Source organism: Myxocyprinus asiaticus, chromosome 45 (assembly GCF_019703515.2).
Source record: "Myxocyprinus asiaticus isolate MX2 ecotype Aquarium Trade chromosome 45, UBuf_Myxa_2, whole genome shotgun sequence".
Classification (NCBI taxonomy): Eukaryota; Metazoa; Chordata; class Actinopteri; order Cypriniformes; family Catostomidae; genus Myxocyprinus; species Myxocyprinus asiaticus.
Genome location: NC_059388.1, coordinates 13358680 through 13376870, shown reverse-complemented (window position 1 = coordinate 13376870; position 18191 = coordinate 13358680). Strand labels below are relative to the sequence as shown.

Here is an 18191-nt window from a genome sequence, read left to right as displayed (position 1 = left end):
TCCTATAATGAAAAAAACTTGGATTTCTCTAATTGCCTTGCATTCTAATAAAGAACATACAGTTTGAATCATGTTGGAGTACATTTAAAAGTTGAAAAAATGTAATTGTGAATCATCCATAAGTTTGATAAAAATCGAGGTTTTATTTTTTTGCCATATTGCCCAGCCCTAATTTTAGATTATTGTAGGAGTGCACGTTTTATATCCATTATTTGTTTGAATGAGTAGCTGGAAGCAGTGAAGTGCATGCATTTCAAAATAAGATTCCTCGGTGTATTTCAAAGTTAAAGTGCCTTTAAAGTTAAAAGTTCTACGCTATGGGGGGGCCTGGGTAATTCAGCGAGTAAAGATTCTGACTACCACCCCTGGAGTCGCGAGTTCGAACCCAGGGCATGCTGAGTGACTCCAGCCAGGTCTCCTAAGCAACCAAATTGTCCCGGAAGGTAGAGTCACATGGAGTAACCTCCTCGTGGTTGCTGTAATGTGGTTCTCGCTCTTGGTGGGGCGGGTGGTGAGTTGTGCATGGATACCGTGGAGAATAGCGTGAAGCCTCCACACATGCTATGTCTTCACGGTAACGCACTCAACAAGCCATGTGATAAGATGCACATATCGATGGTCTCAGACGTGGAGGGTGACTACTTTGAAGATGCTAAAATATAACACAGTTTTGATTTATTTTGGATTTTGTTTAGTCACAACATAATTCCCATAGTTCCATTTATGTTATTCCATAGTTTTAATGACTTTACTATTATTCTAAAATGTGAAAAAAAAAAAAAAAAATTATAATAAAGAATGAGTAAGTGTTTCAAAACTTTTGACCGATAGTGAAAAACATGTCTTGAGTATTTTAAAGTTGCATATAGCCTACCCTGTTTTACTTGATAAGCAATATTAAGGCCATGTTGAATGTGTGCCCCTGCCTGTTTGAGTAAGAGTCTGTGATACATGATTTATTCTGAGATTGTGTGGGTTTGTTTTGGTATGGGGATACAGTATTAATTTGATTTGTTCAGGTCTTGAAAAAGGTCTTAAAGGGTCTTAAATTTGATTTTAAAAACTATGCAGCAACCCTGCCGTTGCTGAGCCTAGGCCTGACCAATTGAAGCGACCCCAGATCATAAGACTGCCTCCAGAGGCTTGTACAGTGGGCACTATGCATAGCGGGTGCATCACTTCATGCACTTCCCTTCTTACCCTGATGCGCCCATCGCTTTGGAATAAGATAAATCTGGACTCATCAGACCACATGACCTTTTCCATTGCTCCATAGTCCAATCTTTATGGTCCCTAGCAAATTGAAGTTGTGTTTTCAGTTTAGCCTCACTAACAATTGGCATTCTTGTGGCCACACAGCTGTTTAGTCCCTTTCCTTTATGTTCTCGTCGCATTGTGGGTGTGGAAATGCTCTTAATTTCATTATTAACCACAGCCGTGAATTCAACTGTCGATTGTTTTACGATGTGACTTCAAGTGTTTTAGTGGTCTCGATCACTATCATTCAAGATTGTTTTCCGACCACATTTACCACTATCCTTCCAGGTTTTAATAATGCGTTGGACAGTTCTTAACCCAATTCCAGTGATTTCAGCAATCTCCTTAGTTGTTTTCTTTGCTTGATGCAGACCAATAATTTGCTCCTTCTGAAACACAGTAACATCTTTTTCACGACTACAAGATAAGTCTTCCGACATGGTTGTTTAAGAAATGAGAAGCTACACACTGCATCATTTAGGGTTAAAAGAATTGTTGCCAGCTGAAACATATCAATCACTGCAATAATAATCCAATCATAGGCTCTTAAGTATCTGCTTATTTAAATCCAAACGGCAATTTTTTTGTTTTTGGCCAGGCAGTGTATATTTAAGTGCATTTCATTGGAAATAGGCTTGTCGCAATTATTAAATAATCACCGATCACAGTAATTTTATCAAACCACAGTTATTTGAGATAATCACGATTATTGTGCACTTTTAATTCATATCACATTTTAATGCCCAAATAAAGGAATTTAAGCGAATACTGTATAAATGCCATGAATGGCACTTTTGTGTGTCATTCAGTTGAATTCTGAGCGTCAACGAGCTGCAACGCGGATGTCAACCAGAGCATCTCATGTCCGGAAGAGTGCATGAAGCGCTTCTTAAACGCTCTGATGTGCACGCCATCAGCAGATGCTCACGCCAAACTCAAGCGAAAAATAAACTAATAAATATAATCTTTGTTAGTGAAGCGCTCTGGCTTCACTGTAAAAAGTCATGTAATGGCAAATGTTCCTGGTTATAGCGGGATTACACACACAGAGTTAATGACACACGGTGACACAGAGGAGGAGAAACGCTTAGTCTATTTCTGTGGAGTAAATACAATTATTAAACAAAATCGCAAAAGTTTTGCTTCATGAGAAGTAAGGCCTCGTGGGTTTAATCAAAGACCAATAAAAACATGTGAAAGTGAAGAAATTAAGACAGAAATATTTTACTATTACATAATATAATATAAATATAATAATATCTAAAAAATACATTTTATTTTTTATTAAAAAAAAACAAATATTTAAAAGGAAATCATACATCCATTTTTTTTATTATTTGATTTATTTGAAGTTAAATATGTATGAACCACACATGCACCTTAAGAAATGTGACAGCCCTAATTGGGAAACATCATTATTGCAAATTCCTTATATCCTGAGTAAATATACCTGGTAATAATGTGCGTTCTACTGACTTTTACTGAGAATTGTTAAATTATGACTGTAGCGGATAAGTGCAATACACTGACAGCCCTGCATGCTTGGAGTCCTAGATATAGAAGTGCTATAAAAATTCAGGTAAATGCATACAAAGTAGCAGAAGTGCAGATTGTTTAGGAGAGCATGGACGATACTCAAAGGTGCATTTCAAAATGATAGAGGAAGAGGAACAGGAAAAGAGAAATAATTGTTTGAAAGGTGGTGTGTAACATTACACCTGCATAACATTCTGCACCTCTTGTACTATAACAGAATTGCTGTGCTTTGCAACATAAAATGATTTGAAGGGCCGAAATGTCTTCATCCATTTTTGCACTCTCTGGTGGGACCATATGGTGAGCGAAAGAGATTGCAATTCGTTTGAAAACTAAAATAATTTGGTTTGCGGTGCGTAGGAGGCAGAATCATTTGTTTTGAAATGAGCAAGCAGATGCGCTTTTTTATCTCCAAGTATTGTGAAATGTTGCATTGAGTGAAGTGTATTCTTCAACAACATCTCAGTGAAATAAACAGTTCTGTCAGATCCAGATTTTTTTACATGGTAATATTTTGTCAAATGAAGAACCCTACAATATGATGTATGACACTAGAACAGAGTGTATTGCCCTACAGGCTATATCATTTGTGTGTCTGTTTTTTCCTGTAACACTGAAGCACTGAGTTGACCAGTATTTACTTTAGTGGTATCTGAGTGACAAAGATGATAAATAGTTCTACAGAGCAACTATCTGTTACATCTGAAATGCTTTCGCTGAATGTAGTTGGCTTTGTGTGTAAAGTGAAAGGCCAGGTCACCATAGAAGCCTCTGGTTTGTTACTGTTACTGCTTGATAGTGTTCTACCACTTAAAATTAGAACATTTTTTTGGTTTTCACAGGTTGCCAAATATTGCCTGTGAGCTCCTGACTTCTGATGTGGCTCTTATCAATGATAAGCTGGGTGGAGATGAATCCCTTTTGGAGAAGCTCTACCACTTTCTGGAGCAGGAGCCACCCCTTAATCCCCTGCTGGCCTCCTTCTTCAGCAAGACCATCGGCAACTTGATTGCACGTAAAACAGACCAGGTATACACACTTGATCTTGCACAAATCAAAACAGGTATACACACCTGATATCATCTGATTAGGGCTAGAATACATGTACAAACCAGATCTCATGGAAACAAAATCAGGAATATACAGCACCTGTGAAATGCTGGAGTATGATGAGTATAGAATTCAGAGAAGTCCCAGTCTCTCACAGCAACCATGTAATCACTAAAGGTGTGTTTTCGGAGAAAAAAACAAATCAATATAAAGTAGTGTGATCTCTTAAGTGGCATTCACACTGACATTGATTTGCAGCAACACAATGACTGGCAGTCCGTAAATTTCCGGTGAAATGAGAAGCAATGCATCAAAGTTGAGTTGCGGTGGCTTCCAATAAGACTGCATACAGTGATCCACCCAATCATACAATTTGATACTGCTGTTGAACTATCCCTTTAATCATTGTCAGTGTGCTGTAGTTGCTGTATTTTTTTAGTTAGTGAATGAATTGTTGGTCGTTTGTTTGTGTCATTCTGCAGGTAATCTCTTTCCTAAGGAAAAAACACAACTTTATCAGTCTGGTGCTGAATCACATTGATGCCTCGGCCATGATGGACCTATTGCTGCGCCTCATCAGCTGTGTAGAGCCTGCACCCTTAAGAATGGATGTTCTCAATGTAAGAACAATAGTTCCTTATATGAATGGACAGTGTGGAACTTGTTTGTTCTCTGTTTATTAATGGTTCTGTCGATAGTTGCTGATTGTCCTAAAAATTATCTCTGAGGTTAACATTAATGCTGTGTAAACATCATATTGGACAAATGAATATTAGAGGTTCATGTGATGGTAAATCTTGTTCAAAAGCATTTGACTCTAATCTGCCACTACCCCTTTGAACCTTGTATATTATTGAATTGACCTTTTTAAGGAACGTTACCGAAGAACATCACAAAACCAGTGATTTGATTGTTTAAATCAGACATTGACCCACGTTTGGTCTGATTGTTATCCTCCAGGGCCTGGCTGAATCCTCACTCATCAAAGTCATAATGGAGCTATTATTCTAATATGTAATCATTAGAGCCCGACCGATACTGATTTTAGAGAGGGAAAATTCACAGATTATCGATATTTTGACCGATATAATTCATTTTTGAACTGGAATGAAAACAGACCTTTTCTATGTGGATTGTGCACCGATTTTGCACCGATATGACTATGCAAAGGTACTCAGGCTGCTTTCTTAAACAAATATTTTTATCAAAGAACATTTGACATGTCAACAAATTCTAGAAAAGAACACTGAGAAAATAAAGAATAAATAAAAATACAATAAATAGCTTAATAAACATTAGTACTGTTAGTATGTCAATTGCTGACCATTTAAATAAAGAATAAATAAAATAAAAATCAGTACTGTATGTATAGTATCAGTCAGTTGTCCACCATTAAAATAAAGAATAAATAAAAATACAATAAATAGCTTAATTAACATCAGTACTGTATGTTTAGTATAAGTCAATTGCTGACCATTTAAATAAAGAATAAAATACAATAAATAGCTAAATAAACATCAGTATTGTTTAGTATCAGTCAAATGCTGACCATTAAAATAATGAATAAATGAAAATAAAATAAATAGCTAAATAAACATCAGGGGCCGGTTGCACCAGCTATACGTACGTTACAACTTAGCGTAGTTGTGGCATAAATGGGCACTAAGTCACAATTTACGCTCTACTAAATATTTGAGCGTTGCACCATTAAATTTATGTAGGACGTAACCCTACGTATAAACTAAATATATACGGCAGCCTTCGACCAGGATTAACTGATGGAATAAAAAAGCAGACTGATATTTAATGACATCAGTAAGCTCATGTTTTGGTTGACAGGCATCAGTCCATTCGACATATATGATGATGTTGGCATTTACATTTACGAGAGAGAGAAAAAAAAAACGTTTAAGCGGCTCTTCAGCATGAAACCGATCTAACGGTGCCGTTTTTAGGGTGCATCGCCTGGTGTCAAGTTTTAACACGTTCAAAATATATATATAGGATATTAAAATGAATAAATGTCTATTTTTCCAGCCTGTTGTATTAGTATTTATCACCCCTCATTTATTTTAGTTACAGTTCCTATATATTATTTTTTACACAGGGCAGATATACTATTTATTAAATCTACTTTTATTACGTATCCTATTTTAATGTCTGGAAAACCAGACTTCTAAATATTACATTTTGTAAATTCGGATGAAGGGGGTACCAAACTGTGAATCCTGAACAAAACATTTTGGTGAATACATGTTTACTCATTAGCTTCCACTCAGCTGACAACAATGAAAGTAGCTATGTGATTAGCTAGTTAGCTATAAGCTCGCTGTCACGGAGAGTAAAAGATGGACTTTATTTTCTTTCCAGCATTGTGTCTCACCAACTAGGCAACAGCGAAGCGTGAAATCAACACTCGGCAGACAAAATCCACCACCGCACCGTTGTCTGATGAGCTGCAAAAAGATGCTCTGATGTTTACATTTCAATCTGTTACATTACTGACTGCACTGACAAACTATAGCTGGCTAACAGCAAACAGATGTGATAAACATGAAGGACATGGTTGTCAGGGACAGGGTTAACGTTATATTAGTTATATAAAATGATGGGGTCATTTTTTTATTAACTTTCCAGTATGTGTTTCACAAACTAGTTAGCAATTTAAGGAGAAAAGATCGCTCAAATCCACACCGTTTAACTCCGCCCTGTCTGCAGAGCCACCGTCAGCTCAGAGTCAGCGCTGTAAACAGTGGAGTCGGAGTGCGCTCTGCTGGACAAACTACGCTATGACACCAATTCTGAAGTATTGTTTTCTGCATTATATGTTCTGAAAAAACGTTTTCATATCGGCGCATATCGGTAAAATATACGCCGATAATATCGGCCGACCGATATATCAGTCGGGCACTAGTAATGATGTATGTGTGTGTGTTTACAGTGGCTAAATGAGGAGAGGCTCATCCAGAGACTCACAGAGCTCATGCACACAGGGAGAGATGAAGAGGTACAAAAAATCACTCACTCCAATGAGCTTTTTACCCCCAGCTCACATGATTTCAGTTGTCTATCAAAGTAAAAATAGCATTACAGGACTACGGCCGTGCTGAATGCACTAAACCATTATTTCCCACTTTATTTTTCTGTAGAGACAATCGAATGCATCCCAGACTCTTTGTGACATCATCCGTCTCAGTCGAGACCAGGCAAATCAGCTGTCAGAGGTCACAGAACCAGACCCCTTACTTGCTGTCTTGGAGTCGTAAGTGCCTAATCTGATCAGCTATGATTACAGAGCGGGTCTCAAAATAATAAAAATTTGAAAGTCATGAGATGTGGAAAGCCATGTGTAAAGATCTACTTACTCAATAGTGAGCGCAGATGGTGTTTGTTTCTTCGATGGGAATTGTTGTTTTTGTTTTTTTAGACAAGAGAATGTGGCAGAGCTTTTGAAGAACATGTTTGAAGGGGAGAGGACCGAAGCATCTGTCGTCAATGGAACGCAAGTGCTTCTTACGTTACTGGAGTCACGGAGGTCAGGGTGAGTTCTTCCTTGTCAGGGCCCAATTCAACTCATCCAAATAACAGCCTTACTTGGGCTCGTCCTTGGTTCGACCTACATTCATCTGTTCCCCTGTGTCTCATTTGGTTAGGCTGGAGGGTCTGATGGACCTGTATTCTCAGGGATGTGAAAGGTCTTACACTGTCAACAGCAGTATTTTACGTGCTATTGAGCCTCATCTAAAGGACTTCCAGCAGCTCCTACTGAACCCTCCTATGGTACCAGCATGCACGTTTACAAATACATGCGTCTAAAGTATAAGTACAGATTTCAGGGCTTTTAAAAGATTTGGTCAGTCTCACTGGCCTGATTCTGTTCATTTATTAAAGCAACTGTGTTGGCTGTTAGGTTTGTGACCCAGCTTATAGGTTTACGAATTGCTTAGTTTGTAGCACAGGTGACAATAACTTTGTTCCAAAACCTATTGAGCTGCTTTGCTGTCTACTGCCTACTACATGCTTCCTAACCGAAATGTAATCTCATAAGTAACTGATTTGGAATGCTTTTCATAGGCAGCAACTCATTGCTCATGCCTCAACAATTACTGCCAGTGTTTTGATGTGTTCTGCTGAGAGTGGCTCCCCTTTAACAATGTGTCAATCTCCTTCCCTGTGCTGTGGAGCAGAGAAGTGCAATACTCACTACGGTTGGCATTCTGGAGCAGCCCCTGGGGAGCGCCCGCCTTCATGTGGCCAGACTGGTGGCTTCTCTGCTGCAGACTTGCGACCTCAGCATCTGCCAAGAAATCTGCAGACTCAACACCATGGACCTGCTGTTGGTAATTCACTTAACACCGCAGACTCAACACCATAGACTGCCACACTTATAGTGATCCTGTTTTGCATCACTTTTCCTTTCGTTCTCACTTCCTCTCCCGCTCTCTGCTTGCAGGATTTATTCTTTAAATACACCTGGAATAATTTCTTGCACTTGCAAGTGGAGCTGTGTGTAGCATCCATCATGAACCACTCTGCCCACACGGACCTCCAAAACCCAGGCCTTCAAAACCACGAGGAGAGGCCAGCTATGGACACAGGAAGCCAGGCTCAGGAGGGAACACCTGGGCAAAACAGCAACTCAGACCCAGCTACCACACCCATTCAAGATGCTCTTGTTGCCAATGTAGGTCTTAAAGTAAACTGGTATGATTTGTCTTTTCGATTATGACCGCTGTCTTTCAGCACTGTCTGTCAGAATAGCTTAGTGGAAAAGGATATTGGGCCATTTTATTGTTGTTTACTAATACAAGCATCATTATTACATTGAACAAACCCCTAACCCAAAGTATTAAAGTTTGATGCGTAACTGCACCATTTTTGCTACGGATATGAATGAGGCATCCTTTTCTAAGCAATCAGACTTTTAATTTTGCCTGTCAGACAATAAAACAGGTGAAATATCCCATTAACTTAATGTTGAATGAGGAACCCAAGCCTTATCTAGGGACCAGAATATCATAGAGACTTTGGCAAGCAAACAACCACATAGAAACATGTTAAAAAATAAATTAAAAAATACTAAGAACACCTTAGCAACCATATGTGAATGCCATTATCTATTTTTTTTGCTCTCGTTTCTGTCCTGTTATCTTCATTCTCTTTGTGCTACCTGTTGTTCTTTTGACTTCTGGCTGTCTGCTTTATGCAGCTCTTCCAGCATTGCCGTCTGGTGCAAAGGATTCTAGATGCCTGGGAGGAAAATGAAAAAATCCAGTAAGAGTCTCTCATCTGTTTCCTGTCAGTAATTTATATACAGTGTCTCTCACACATGTGTAGGGTTGGGTATCGTTTGGGTTTTTTACAATACCGGTGCCAAATCGATACTTTTAAAATGGTACCGGTGCCTGAACCGATACTTAAAAAAAAAAAGAGTCACAAAACGACGGTGGATGACATTGAAGAATGGCTTTTTTATTGGAAAAAAAAAAAATCTTTAAATTGAACAATATATTAAAAGTTTAAAGTATACTTAAATATATAAATATAAGTAAATACAAAACACAACAAATTTACATAACAAATTCACAATAAAACCTAAGCCACCTAACCCAACTACAATAATTTAACATTAAATAACAGTTACAGTACTAATAATAGCAAAGTAGTCGGTATTCTTGGTATGCTACAAACCAGCTTCAAATTTCAGCAATTCTTTTGCAGAAATATGACCATATTTGACTTCTCTGTCAAAATACGACTCCTCTTCTGACTTATTGCCTGTATGTGTTTGAAAGTGCAGACAATATGGGGAGGCTGTCCCGCTTCCCCCACCACCAGGCTACAGGGTCTTGTCCTGTTGGGATTGAAGGCAGATCTGTGTAGATCTCAATGTCTTTCTGGATCTGTTCAGCTATGGAGAGGGCACCACTTTTAGTGGTCATTGCCTGAAGTAGCTCTCGGTCCTCATCCTCAAACAGTTCTTCTAGGGCTGACTTCTTGGGACACTTCTTGTGAGATGGAGACTGAAAAAAAATAAAAGTAGTGTTTAGACAAACATGCTTCAAAAAATTCATTCATTTTAAATAGCCTATTCCAAGATTATGAACTTACACGTTCCTCTGCCTTGTCCTCCGCATGGTCATCCGATCCTTCTTCCTCAATGTCCTGAAGGCCCTCCATTAGAAGCTGTAGAAATAATGTTGCACATATAAATAGCAATACTTCATCATAGAAACTGTAACATGGCACACATTGGAAACAAGGCTGAGCATAAAATACTTGTTCTGTTACATTGCAAACTGCTGCTTTCTCCAACCGGCCCCAAGCATCAGCAACAGCACATCCAAGTTTGCCTTTGAAGCGAGGGTCCATTAAAGTGGCCTCCTGGAGGAAGTTTTGAATGTCTTCATCCTGTAATAAAAACATGACAAACTATTTAGTGTCTAACAGTTAAAATGATGTGGTTTGCCTTCTTTCTTTTTAAGCATAAGCTCTTAATGGAAATGGAAAATACCTGATATCGTTTTTCCAGATCTCCCCAGACCTTCTCTTTCAAAGCACTGGTAAACAGAGTGTCCTCTTCAGCCACTGTGAAATGCGCCTTCAGCTTAGTCAGTATGGGGCGAATTTGGCCACATGTGGGGCACTTCTTACTGGATACACAGTGGGTTGAGGTGTACAACAACTTCTTGATTTTAACAAAATTCTCTGCTTTCTGGAAGTCATCATCTGTGAGCCTTTCCAGTCTTGGGGGGAAAAAAGAAGATATGAAGATAAGAATAAAATATCAACTATTATGTTGTTACTCATTGTTTCACAACTGATCTTCATTGGCTTCCTGAGTCGTTGGTCAACTGATACTGCCTGGATGGCCGGGTACTGCTCCAAAAACCTCTCCACCATCAGGAAAAGGGAGTTCCACCGTGTTCTGACATCCAGAATCATGTTGTGTTCTGGCAGACCTGAAACACAAATGCACATTTTGAATTACAGTCTACTGGAGATGTTGGAAACAAACATAACTTTTTGAGATTTATAAGGCTACGCTACTTACTGAGAAGTTGCTGCTTCTCCCGCAGGATGGTCTTAGCCATGGAGGACCTCTTCAGCCACACCACGATAGCTCGAAGTCTGGCACACCACTTTGTAATGGCACTGATGCTGTAACCCTTCTGTGCTACCAGGTTTAGGGTATGGGCAAAGCACCCCACCTTTAAAAGCTTCAGATTCTTCAGTGCAACATCCATATTGCTGACGTTGTCTACTGTGGCAACTACAACTTTAGTGCTTATCTGGAATTCCTCCAGAATGCAATTTATCTCGTCTGCCACCACGAGGTCTGTCTGTGACTCATACACAGCTTTGGTGTTTAGCACCTTCTGATTAATGTGGCCATCATCACTGGTGTAGTACACAGTAACTGTTAAATAGTGGTCCTCTGCCACACTGGTCCATCCATCAGATGTAATAGCAGCCTTATTCACTTGTGCTAACTCCTGAATAACATTTTGTTTCTCAACAGATTACCATGCAGGAATAAGAGTGTTGGACAGATCATCCCTGGATGGGGGTCGGTAGTGGGGATTAAGGGCAGTGGTCATCTCTCTGTATTAAATAAAGGATTTTTTTTGACAAATTTAATAGCACGTTTTTTAAACACATCAAGTAAAGACATAATTTTTTCACATGACTTACATTTTTTTTACCAGAACCATGGAGATTCCACAGTGGAAAAAGAATGCAGTCCCTTGACCACAAATTTGGTCACAGCCCTGTGGAATTCCTCCACCTTCTCCTTTGTCAAAGTAGCCTTCTTTGCCAAGGTGAATGGGGTCACTGTACTACTAGTACTACTAGCTGGAGAGCCAAAATTATAAACTTAATTCATGTTAAATATTTTACAGATCGCTTGATCATTTGTTAGCATAAATGCAAGATTTGCAATCAAAGTTATATTAGCCTACTAACCTGCAGAAAGGCTGCTGTCGTCATCATAATCAATGGTCTCTACATTGCTAGGGTTGGTCTGACTGGGGCCGGGGACGCCCACACTGCCAGCTGATGTCCGCAAGCTGTCGAACACGGTGCATCCCTCTGCTTCGAAGTTTATCGCGTGTCCACAAATGTTTCATTAGGTTTGACGTGTTTCCCCCTTTACACGCAATTGTTGTAAAACATTTGTTGCACGTCGCAGTGTCTGAATCCTTTCTTGCGAAATACAGCCACACTTTAGAACGTTTAGCTTTAGGCATTTTAATTTAAGCACGTTTAATGTAGCTAGCTAACGGTAGGCTACCTGCTGCCATCAGAGCAAGTGTAATTGCTGCATTCATGCACTCATCGGATGGTCTCATTTCCCGAGTTGTGCTTTTAAGTCGGAATGTGAAAACAACATGGACACTAACATTACTACAAAAATGTTTTGGATTTGTATTATCAGAGCTTTATATTACGAAGTGATTTTGTCCCAGAGTTGTTACTGCACCAGTACATTACCTGAAACCACTAAATATTGTTTTACCTGATTTATCAGGGTTACTGCTAATAAATAACTCTTCTAATTAATCTACGTCAATCTACATGGACATCAACTAACCGTTATAACCTAATACCATATTACAAATTACATGTTAGCAAAAAATGTATATGCAATATGTGATTTTGCCCCATTAATCAAAAGTTTCTTACCATCAACCAATCACTGTTGTCTGCCATGTTCTTCGACTTTCCGTGTTGTTGTTCCGACTTGCATTCACGTGAATTTTCTCAGTCAGGAAATTATTTTTCGGATTATTCTGACGCCACATGAATGCAGTGTAATTTAACTAGTGATCATGTGCAGTGATGATGCTTCTTACGTCCGTTTCGGAGCACCAGAGGACAAATACAGTCGACAGCTCAGGCATTTAAGTGGCACCGAAATGAGGCACCGAAATCTGCGTTCTGATTCGGTCCGGTACATACCGGTCATATAGGTACGGTTTCGGTACCCTACACATGTGTGACTCATGAGGCTGATCCCCAGTTCATCATTACATCAGTTGGATTGTTGGAGGTCTGTTTGTTTCTGCTGTTGGTTGAATGTTGTTTCTCTGTCTTCATCTCCAGGGCTGAAGGGGGCAGACGGAGGGGAAACATGGGTCACTTGACAAGAATTGCAAACACTGTGGTTCAGAATCTGGAGAAAGGGCTGGCTCACTCCCAAATTAATGATCTAATTAAAGGTTTGTAGAGCCAGAAGAATCTTGACTGATGGTGTGTGTTTGTATGTGTGATTACTAAGTTGTTAACGTGCTTGTTCATTTACAGAGCTACCTGAGGACTGCAGAGGTCGCTGGGAGAGTTTTGTGGGTGAGACTCTGAGAGAGACCAACAGGAGAAACACAGTGGATTTGGTGAGGAAAAGCACAACATTTATACACACACAATTTTTTTTTTCCATTGGCCAGTGCAAGAAATATACAATACAATAGTCGATGTAATGCTAACGGAAAGCAAATACATATACATTTTGAGTTGATTAACATTTACTAGATGTCATATTCAGGCCTTGACATGTGGATTGATGCTGATTTATGATTGGTTCACATCCTGTGTTCTAGGTGAGCACCCATAACTTGCACTCATCTAGTGAAGATGATGACATGGAGAGTCCCTTCCCCAATGATCTCTCTATCCAGCAGGTTAGAATTACCAATTCCAAATGATGTGATTAGTGTACCATGTAAAGAGCCACCACATGTCTGCTTTGTGCTCCTTACAGCTTGATTGGCCGAATTCCTCTGCATATTTTAACTCTTAAGCTTGTTCATTTTTTTTCTTGCAGGCGTTCTCAGATTACCAGATTCAGCAGATGACTGCCAACTTTGTGGATCAGTTTGGCTTCAACGATGAGGAGTTCAGTGAACACGATGAAAACATAAAGTGAGTGTTAAATATGTTTGGTCACAGTATTTATGTGTATGAAGTCTTTAAATGTTTCTTAGATCAATGTAAAGAGATTGTGACTGCAGACAACTGTGTTGATGTACTCATTATCATGATTTTTGATTATATTTCCCTTGATATTTTCAAGTGAGTGTGTTAAAGACTTTGTGTGGTGGATATTGTCAGTGATGAGCTAAATAAAGAGAGATGCAGAGCCCAATCCTTCATGTAATACATCCTCTTTCAATATTTTTCAGTGCTGCGTTTGATCGAATTGCTGAAATAAACTTCAATATAGATGCAGATGATCATAGTGTAAGTGACTTGTATCACTCAAAATACCCTCTGTTATTTGAACCACCAAGGGATAGTTATCATTTACTCACCCTCACGTTGTTCTAAACTCATGTAACTTTCTTCCGTGGAACACAAAAGGTGATGTTAGTCAGAATAATAGCCTCAGTCACCATTCACTTTCATTGTATGGACAAAAGATGCAATGAAAGTGAATGGTAACTGAGACTAACATTCTGCCCAACATTTCATATATGTTCCACAGGGGAAAGAAAGTCATATGGGTGTGGAACAACATGAGGGTGAGTAAATAATGGTAGAATAAATGTTTTGTTTTTTTTGTTGGTGAATTATTGCTTTAAACCTGCATTCATTTTTTGTTTTGATGGTTTAATTTGGTTGTTGTTTTGCTGTAGGCCAATGCTGCAGCTTTTGAGGCATGTTGTAAAGAGAGAATCCAGCAGTTCAATGACTGTGAGGAAGAGGAGGATATCTGGGATGAAAAAGAAATCAACTATGCAACGCAAATCAAATCTAGAACAAGGTACATAACTGATGTGCATTAGGAAATAGATTTTCCTCTTTTGTTTATTTGTTTAAATTAAATTTGTTAAGGGGGGCATAGATATCACACGTCATGCATGGCTGTTTATTTCCTTTCTTTTTCTTTCTTTCCAGGTTTGGGGTGTCTCTTTCTTCAGACAGCTCACCCAGGAGTGCCGTAAAGAATGGGGGTGGAGGCTGCAGGTCGGCCTCTGAGGAAGAGGATGTTGAGGAAGAGTCCAGTCCTCCCTCCACACACACAGCAGCCGGCAGGACTCCAGAGTCCCTGCAAAGTAAGTTCTACACTGCCTGTAACATGTTAAAAAATCTTTCTGCTGAATTCATTTATTGAACGTTACTCTCTGGTTGTCTTTGTGTTGTACACAGACCCAGGGTGGACAACGAGTTTTGGCGAGACAGAGGAGAGCTCGTCTAGTGCCTGGGGTGCCTCCCCTCAGCAAGGTGGCGAGGGCCAGCAGGAGACGGGCTGGGCAACCTTCACAGAGTTCCAGCCTTTCAGCAGGTAGAGCGCTCGCATCTGCATGAAAGAACTTAGATTCAGCTGTAAAATGCTGCACATTGAACTGCTTAGGGATGTTTAATGAAAATGAGCAGTGAATGATGGTTTAGGTGTTAGCACCAAAAAGATTTATGGGTATATACTGTATATATGTGTGTTTATACATTTATTTCTCCTCAACAGCACAGAGTCCAGGCAAACTGATGGACAGCCTCAACAAGGCCAAGAGAAGAACTGTAAGTGTTCTCGGTTTGCATGTGTATGATTATTAACTCTGTTAATACACAACTTGAGAAAAAGTTGAAGAACCCACCACCCTCACCCACACTCATTTGGACTTTAAAAAAGCCTTGACAGTAACAACACACAGCACAGACTTGACTTTCCACCCAAAGAACTCATGTTTTGTTGACATCATTAATCTGTCAATATATCCTTTATCTGATTTCAAATATATCATGCATTTAAAATTGCTTTTGCATTAATGTACTCCAATTTGACTTGTGAAAAAAAGTCTTGCTGAAAGTGTCTCTGTCTTCTCTGCAGCTGCTGGTGGTGGTTCGGCTACAGGAGCGTGGGAGGCAAGTCCTGAGCAGAAAGCTCCTCTGGTGGCTTCAGACAGCAGCTCGTCTGGAGGCTCAGGCACTGAAGAGGACCCTGGAGAGAATAAGACCAAGGGCTCCTCTAAAACAGCTGCCAGCCAGACAACACCACCCACGAGGTAAGAACACATCTTAATGTAGTTTTGAAAGGGATATTTTCAAATGTGGCTGTAAAGGCCTGTTCACTCCAAACCGTTTTTTTATTTTATTTGTATTTTTATGAATGTTCATTCTGAGCAAGCTTTTGTACGGTAACAATGGATTCTGATGCCGCTATTCATACAGAGTCCGACAAATCGTCCTCCGACAATTGGAAGGTTTTTTTTACAGAGAGTGTTCCTGTTTTTTTCTTTCTCCTTCGGATTGTGATGAAAACTGACTGACCAATGAGATAAGGGAATTTTGTCAGTTGATGCAGCTGCTCATTCCAGCGTGTTGGTGGCGCTAATCAACTGGCAAACACCAGCATTGGATGTGCAGCTGATACACCCCCGAAAATTGTATACTTAAAAATAAATAGTTGCAGTTCATGAAACCTTGGTATGGCAAACATAAACCTGTTCTGTTTTTGAAAGTCTGCTTATTGTGTTTTGTCTTAATGTGCATTATTTAATATGTGTATCACTGTGCCTGTTATATTCTCATGGCATTAAAAATAGCAGCGAGGTTCAGCAATTCATTTGGACTAAGCTCATAGTAAAATCTCATAAAAAAGATTTGTTACATGCAATATTTTAGACAAACGAATTGCATAACCACACTGCTATTTTTATTGCGAGGATAATATAACAAAGTATTGCAATAATTTAAATAAAGAAAAGGCTGTGAGACAGTATTTTCTTTTATATTGTTTTTAATATATGCATCCTATTTTATAATAAACTGTTATTCTTAATGTACATTATTCCACTTGTATTTAAAGTTCATTCAGAAAGTGTTCAGACCCCTTCAAATTTTTCACATTTTATGTTGCAGCCTCATGTTAAAATGCTTTAAATAATTTTTTTCCACATCAATCTACACTCCATACCCCATAATGACAAAGCAAAAACCAGATTTTTGATAACTTTGCAAATGTATTAAAAAGAAAAAACTGAAATATCACATTGACACAAGTATTCAGGGCCTTAACTGAGTACTTACTTGAAGCACCTTTGGCAGCGATTACAGCCTCAAGTCTTTTTGGGTATGTTGCGACAAGATTTTCTGCCATTCTTCTCAGCAGATCCTCTCAAGCTCTGTCAGGTTGGATGGGGACTGTCGGTGGACAGCCATTTTCAGGTCTCTCCAGAGATGTTCAATTGGGTTCAAGTCCCGCCTCTGGCTAGGCTGCTCAAGGACATTCACAGAGTTGTCCCAAAGCCACTCTTGCGTTGTCTTGGCTGTGTGCTTAGGGTCATTGTCCTGTTGGAAGGTGAACCTTCGGCCCAGTCTGAGGTCCTGAGCACTCTGGACCAGGTTTTCATTAAGGATGTCTCTGTATTTTGCTGCATTCAGCTTTCCTTCAACCCTGAGCAGTCCCCAAGTCCTTGCCGCTGAAAAACACTGCCACAGCATGATACTACCACCACCATGCTTCACCGTTGGGATGGTATTGCGCAGGTGATGAGTGGTGCCTGATTTCCTCCAGACATGATGCTTGGAATTTAGGCCAAACAGTTCAATCTTCATTTCATCAGACCAGAGAATCTTGTTTCTCACAGTCTGAGAATCCTTTAGGTGCTTTTTTGTGTGTCTTGCACAGAGGAGAGGCTTCTGTCTGGCCACTCTGCCATAAAGCCCAGATCGGTGGAGTGTTGCAGTAATGGTTGTCCTTCTGCAAGTTTCTCCCATCTCCACACATGATCTCTGGAGCTCAGCCAGAGTGACCATTGGGTTCTTGGTCACCTCCCTTACCAAGGCCCTTCTCGCCCGATGCCTGAGATTGGCCGGGCGGCCAGCTCTAGGAAATGTCCTGATTGTTCCAAACTTCCATTTAAGAATTATGGATGCCTCTGTGCTCTTGGGAACCTTCAATGAAGCCAAAGTTTTTTTTGTTGCCTTCCCCAGATCTGTGCCTTGACACAATCCTGTCTCTGAGCTCTGCAGGCAGTTCCTTTAACCTCCTGGCTTGATTTTTGCTCTGATATGCATTTTCAGCTGTGAGACCTTATATAGACAGGTGTGTGCCTTTCCAAATCATGTCCAATCAATTGAATTTGCCACTGCTGAACTCTTTTCAAAGTGTAGAAACATCTCAAAGATGATCCAGAGAAATGGGATGCACCTGAGCTAAATTTCAAGTGTCATAGCAAAGGTTCTGAACACTTGTCAATGTGAATTTATTTATTTTTTATTAATTTTTTTTATAGCATTTTAGCATAAGGCTGCAACATAACAGAATGTGAAAAAATTAAGGGGTCTTTCTGAATGCACTGTATAATCACTGTACATTGTGTTATATTATCCAGGCATTTTAAAAA

The 18191-nt window shown here is 39.5% G+C and overlaps 1 protein-coding gene across 3 annotated transcripts in view; it reads left to right on the top strand.

The window, feature by feature from the left end:
• Window positions 1-18191, top strand: part of ppp6r2a (protein phosphatase 6, regulatory subunit 2a) — a 34308-nt gene that overhangs the window by 10688 nt on the left and 5429 nt on the right. For 2 of the 3 annotated variants that reach the window (XM_051687954.1, XM_051687955.1), the window contains 21 exons: window positions 3636-3822; window positions 4326-4463; window positions 6785-6850; window positions 6993-7105; window positions 7271-7384; window positions 7497-7623; window positions 8031-8183; window positions 8297-8527; window positions 9053-9117; window positions 11366-11666; window positions 11863-11978; window positions 12952-13067; window positions 13153-13238; window positions 13446-13526; window positions 13670-13767; window positions 14028-14085; window positions 14481-14608; window positions 14743-14900; window positions 14995-15130; window positions 15311-15363; window positions 15674-15848. In XM_051687954.1, coding sequence (XP_051543914.1) covers window positions 3636-3822; window positions 4326-4463; window positions 6785-6850; window positions 6993-7105; window positions 7271-7384; window positions 7497-7623; window positions 8031-8183; window positions 8297-8527; window positions 9053-9117; window positions 11366-11666; window positions 11863-11978; window positions 12952-13067; window positions 13153-13238; window positions 13446-13526; window positions 13670-13767; window positions 14028-14085; window positions 14481-14608; window positions 14743-14900; window positions 14995-15130; window positions 15311-15363; window positions 15674-15848 — 2700 coding nt within the window. The remainder of the gene's footprint in view (window positions 1-3635; window positions 3823-4325; window positions 4464-6784; window positions 6851-6992; window positions 7106-7270; window positions 7385-7496; window positions 7624-8030; window positions 8184-8296; window positions 8528-9052; window positions 9118-11365; window positions 11667-11862; window positions 11979-12951; window positions 13068-13152; window positions 13239-13445; window positions 13527-13669; window positions 13768-14027; window positions 14086-14480; window positions 14609-14742; window positions 14901-14994; window positions 15131-15310; window positions 15364-15673; window positions 15849-18191) is intronic. The other variant, XM_051687956.1, reaches the window with a different exon arrangement.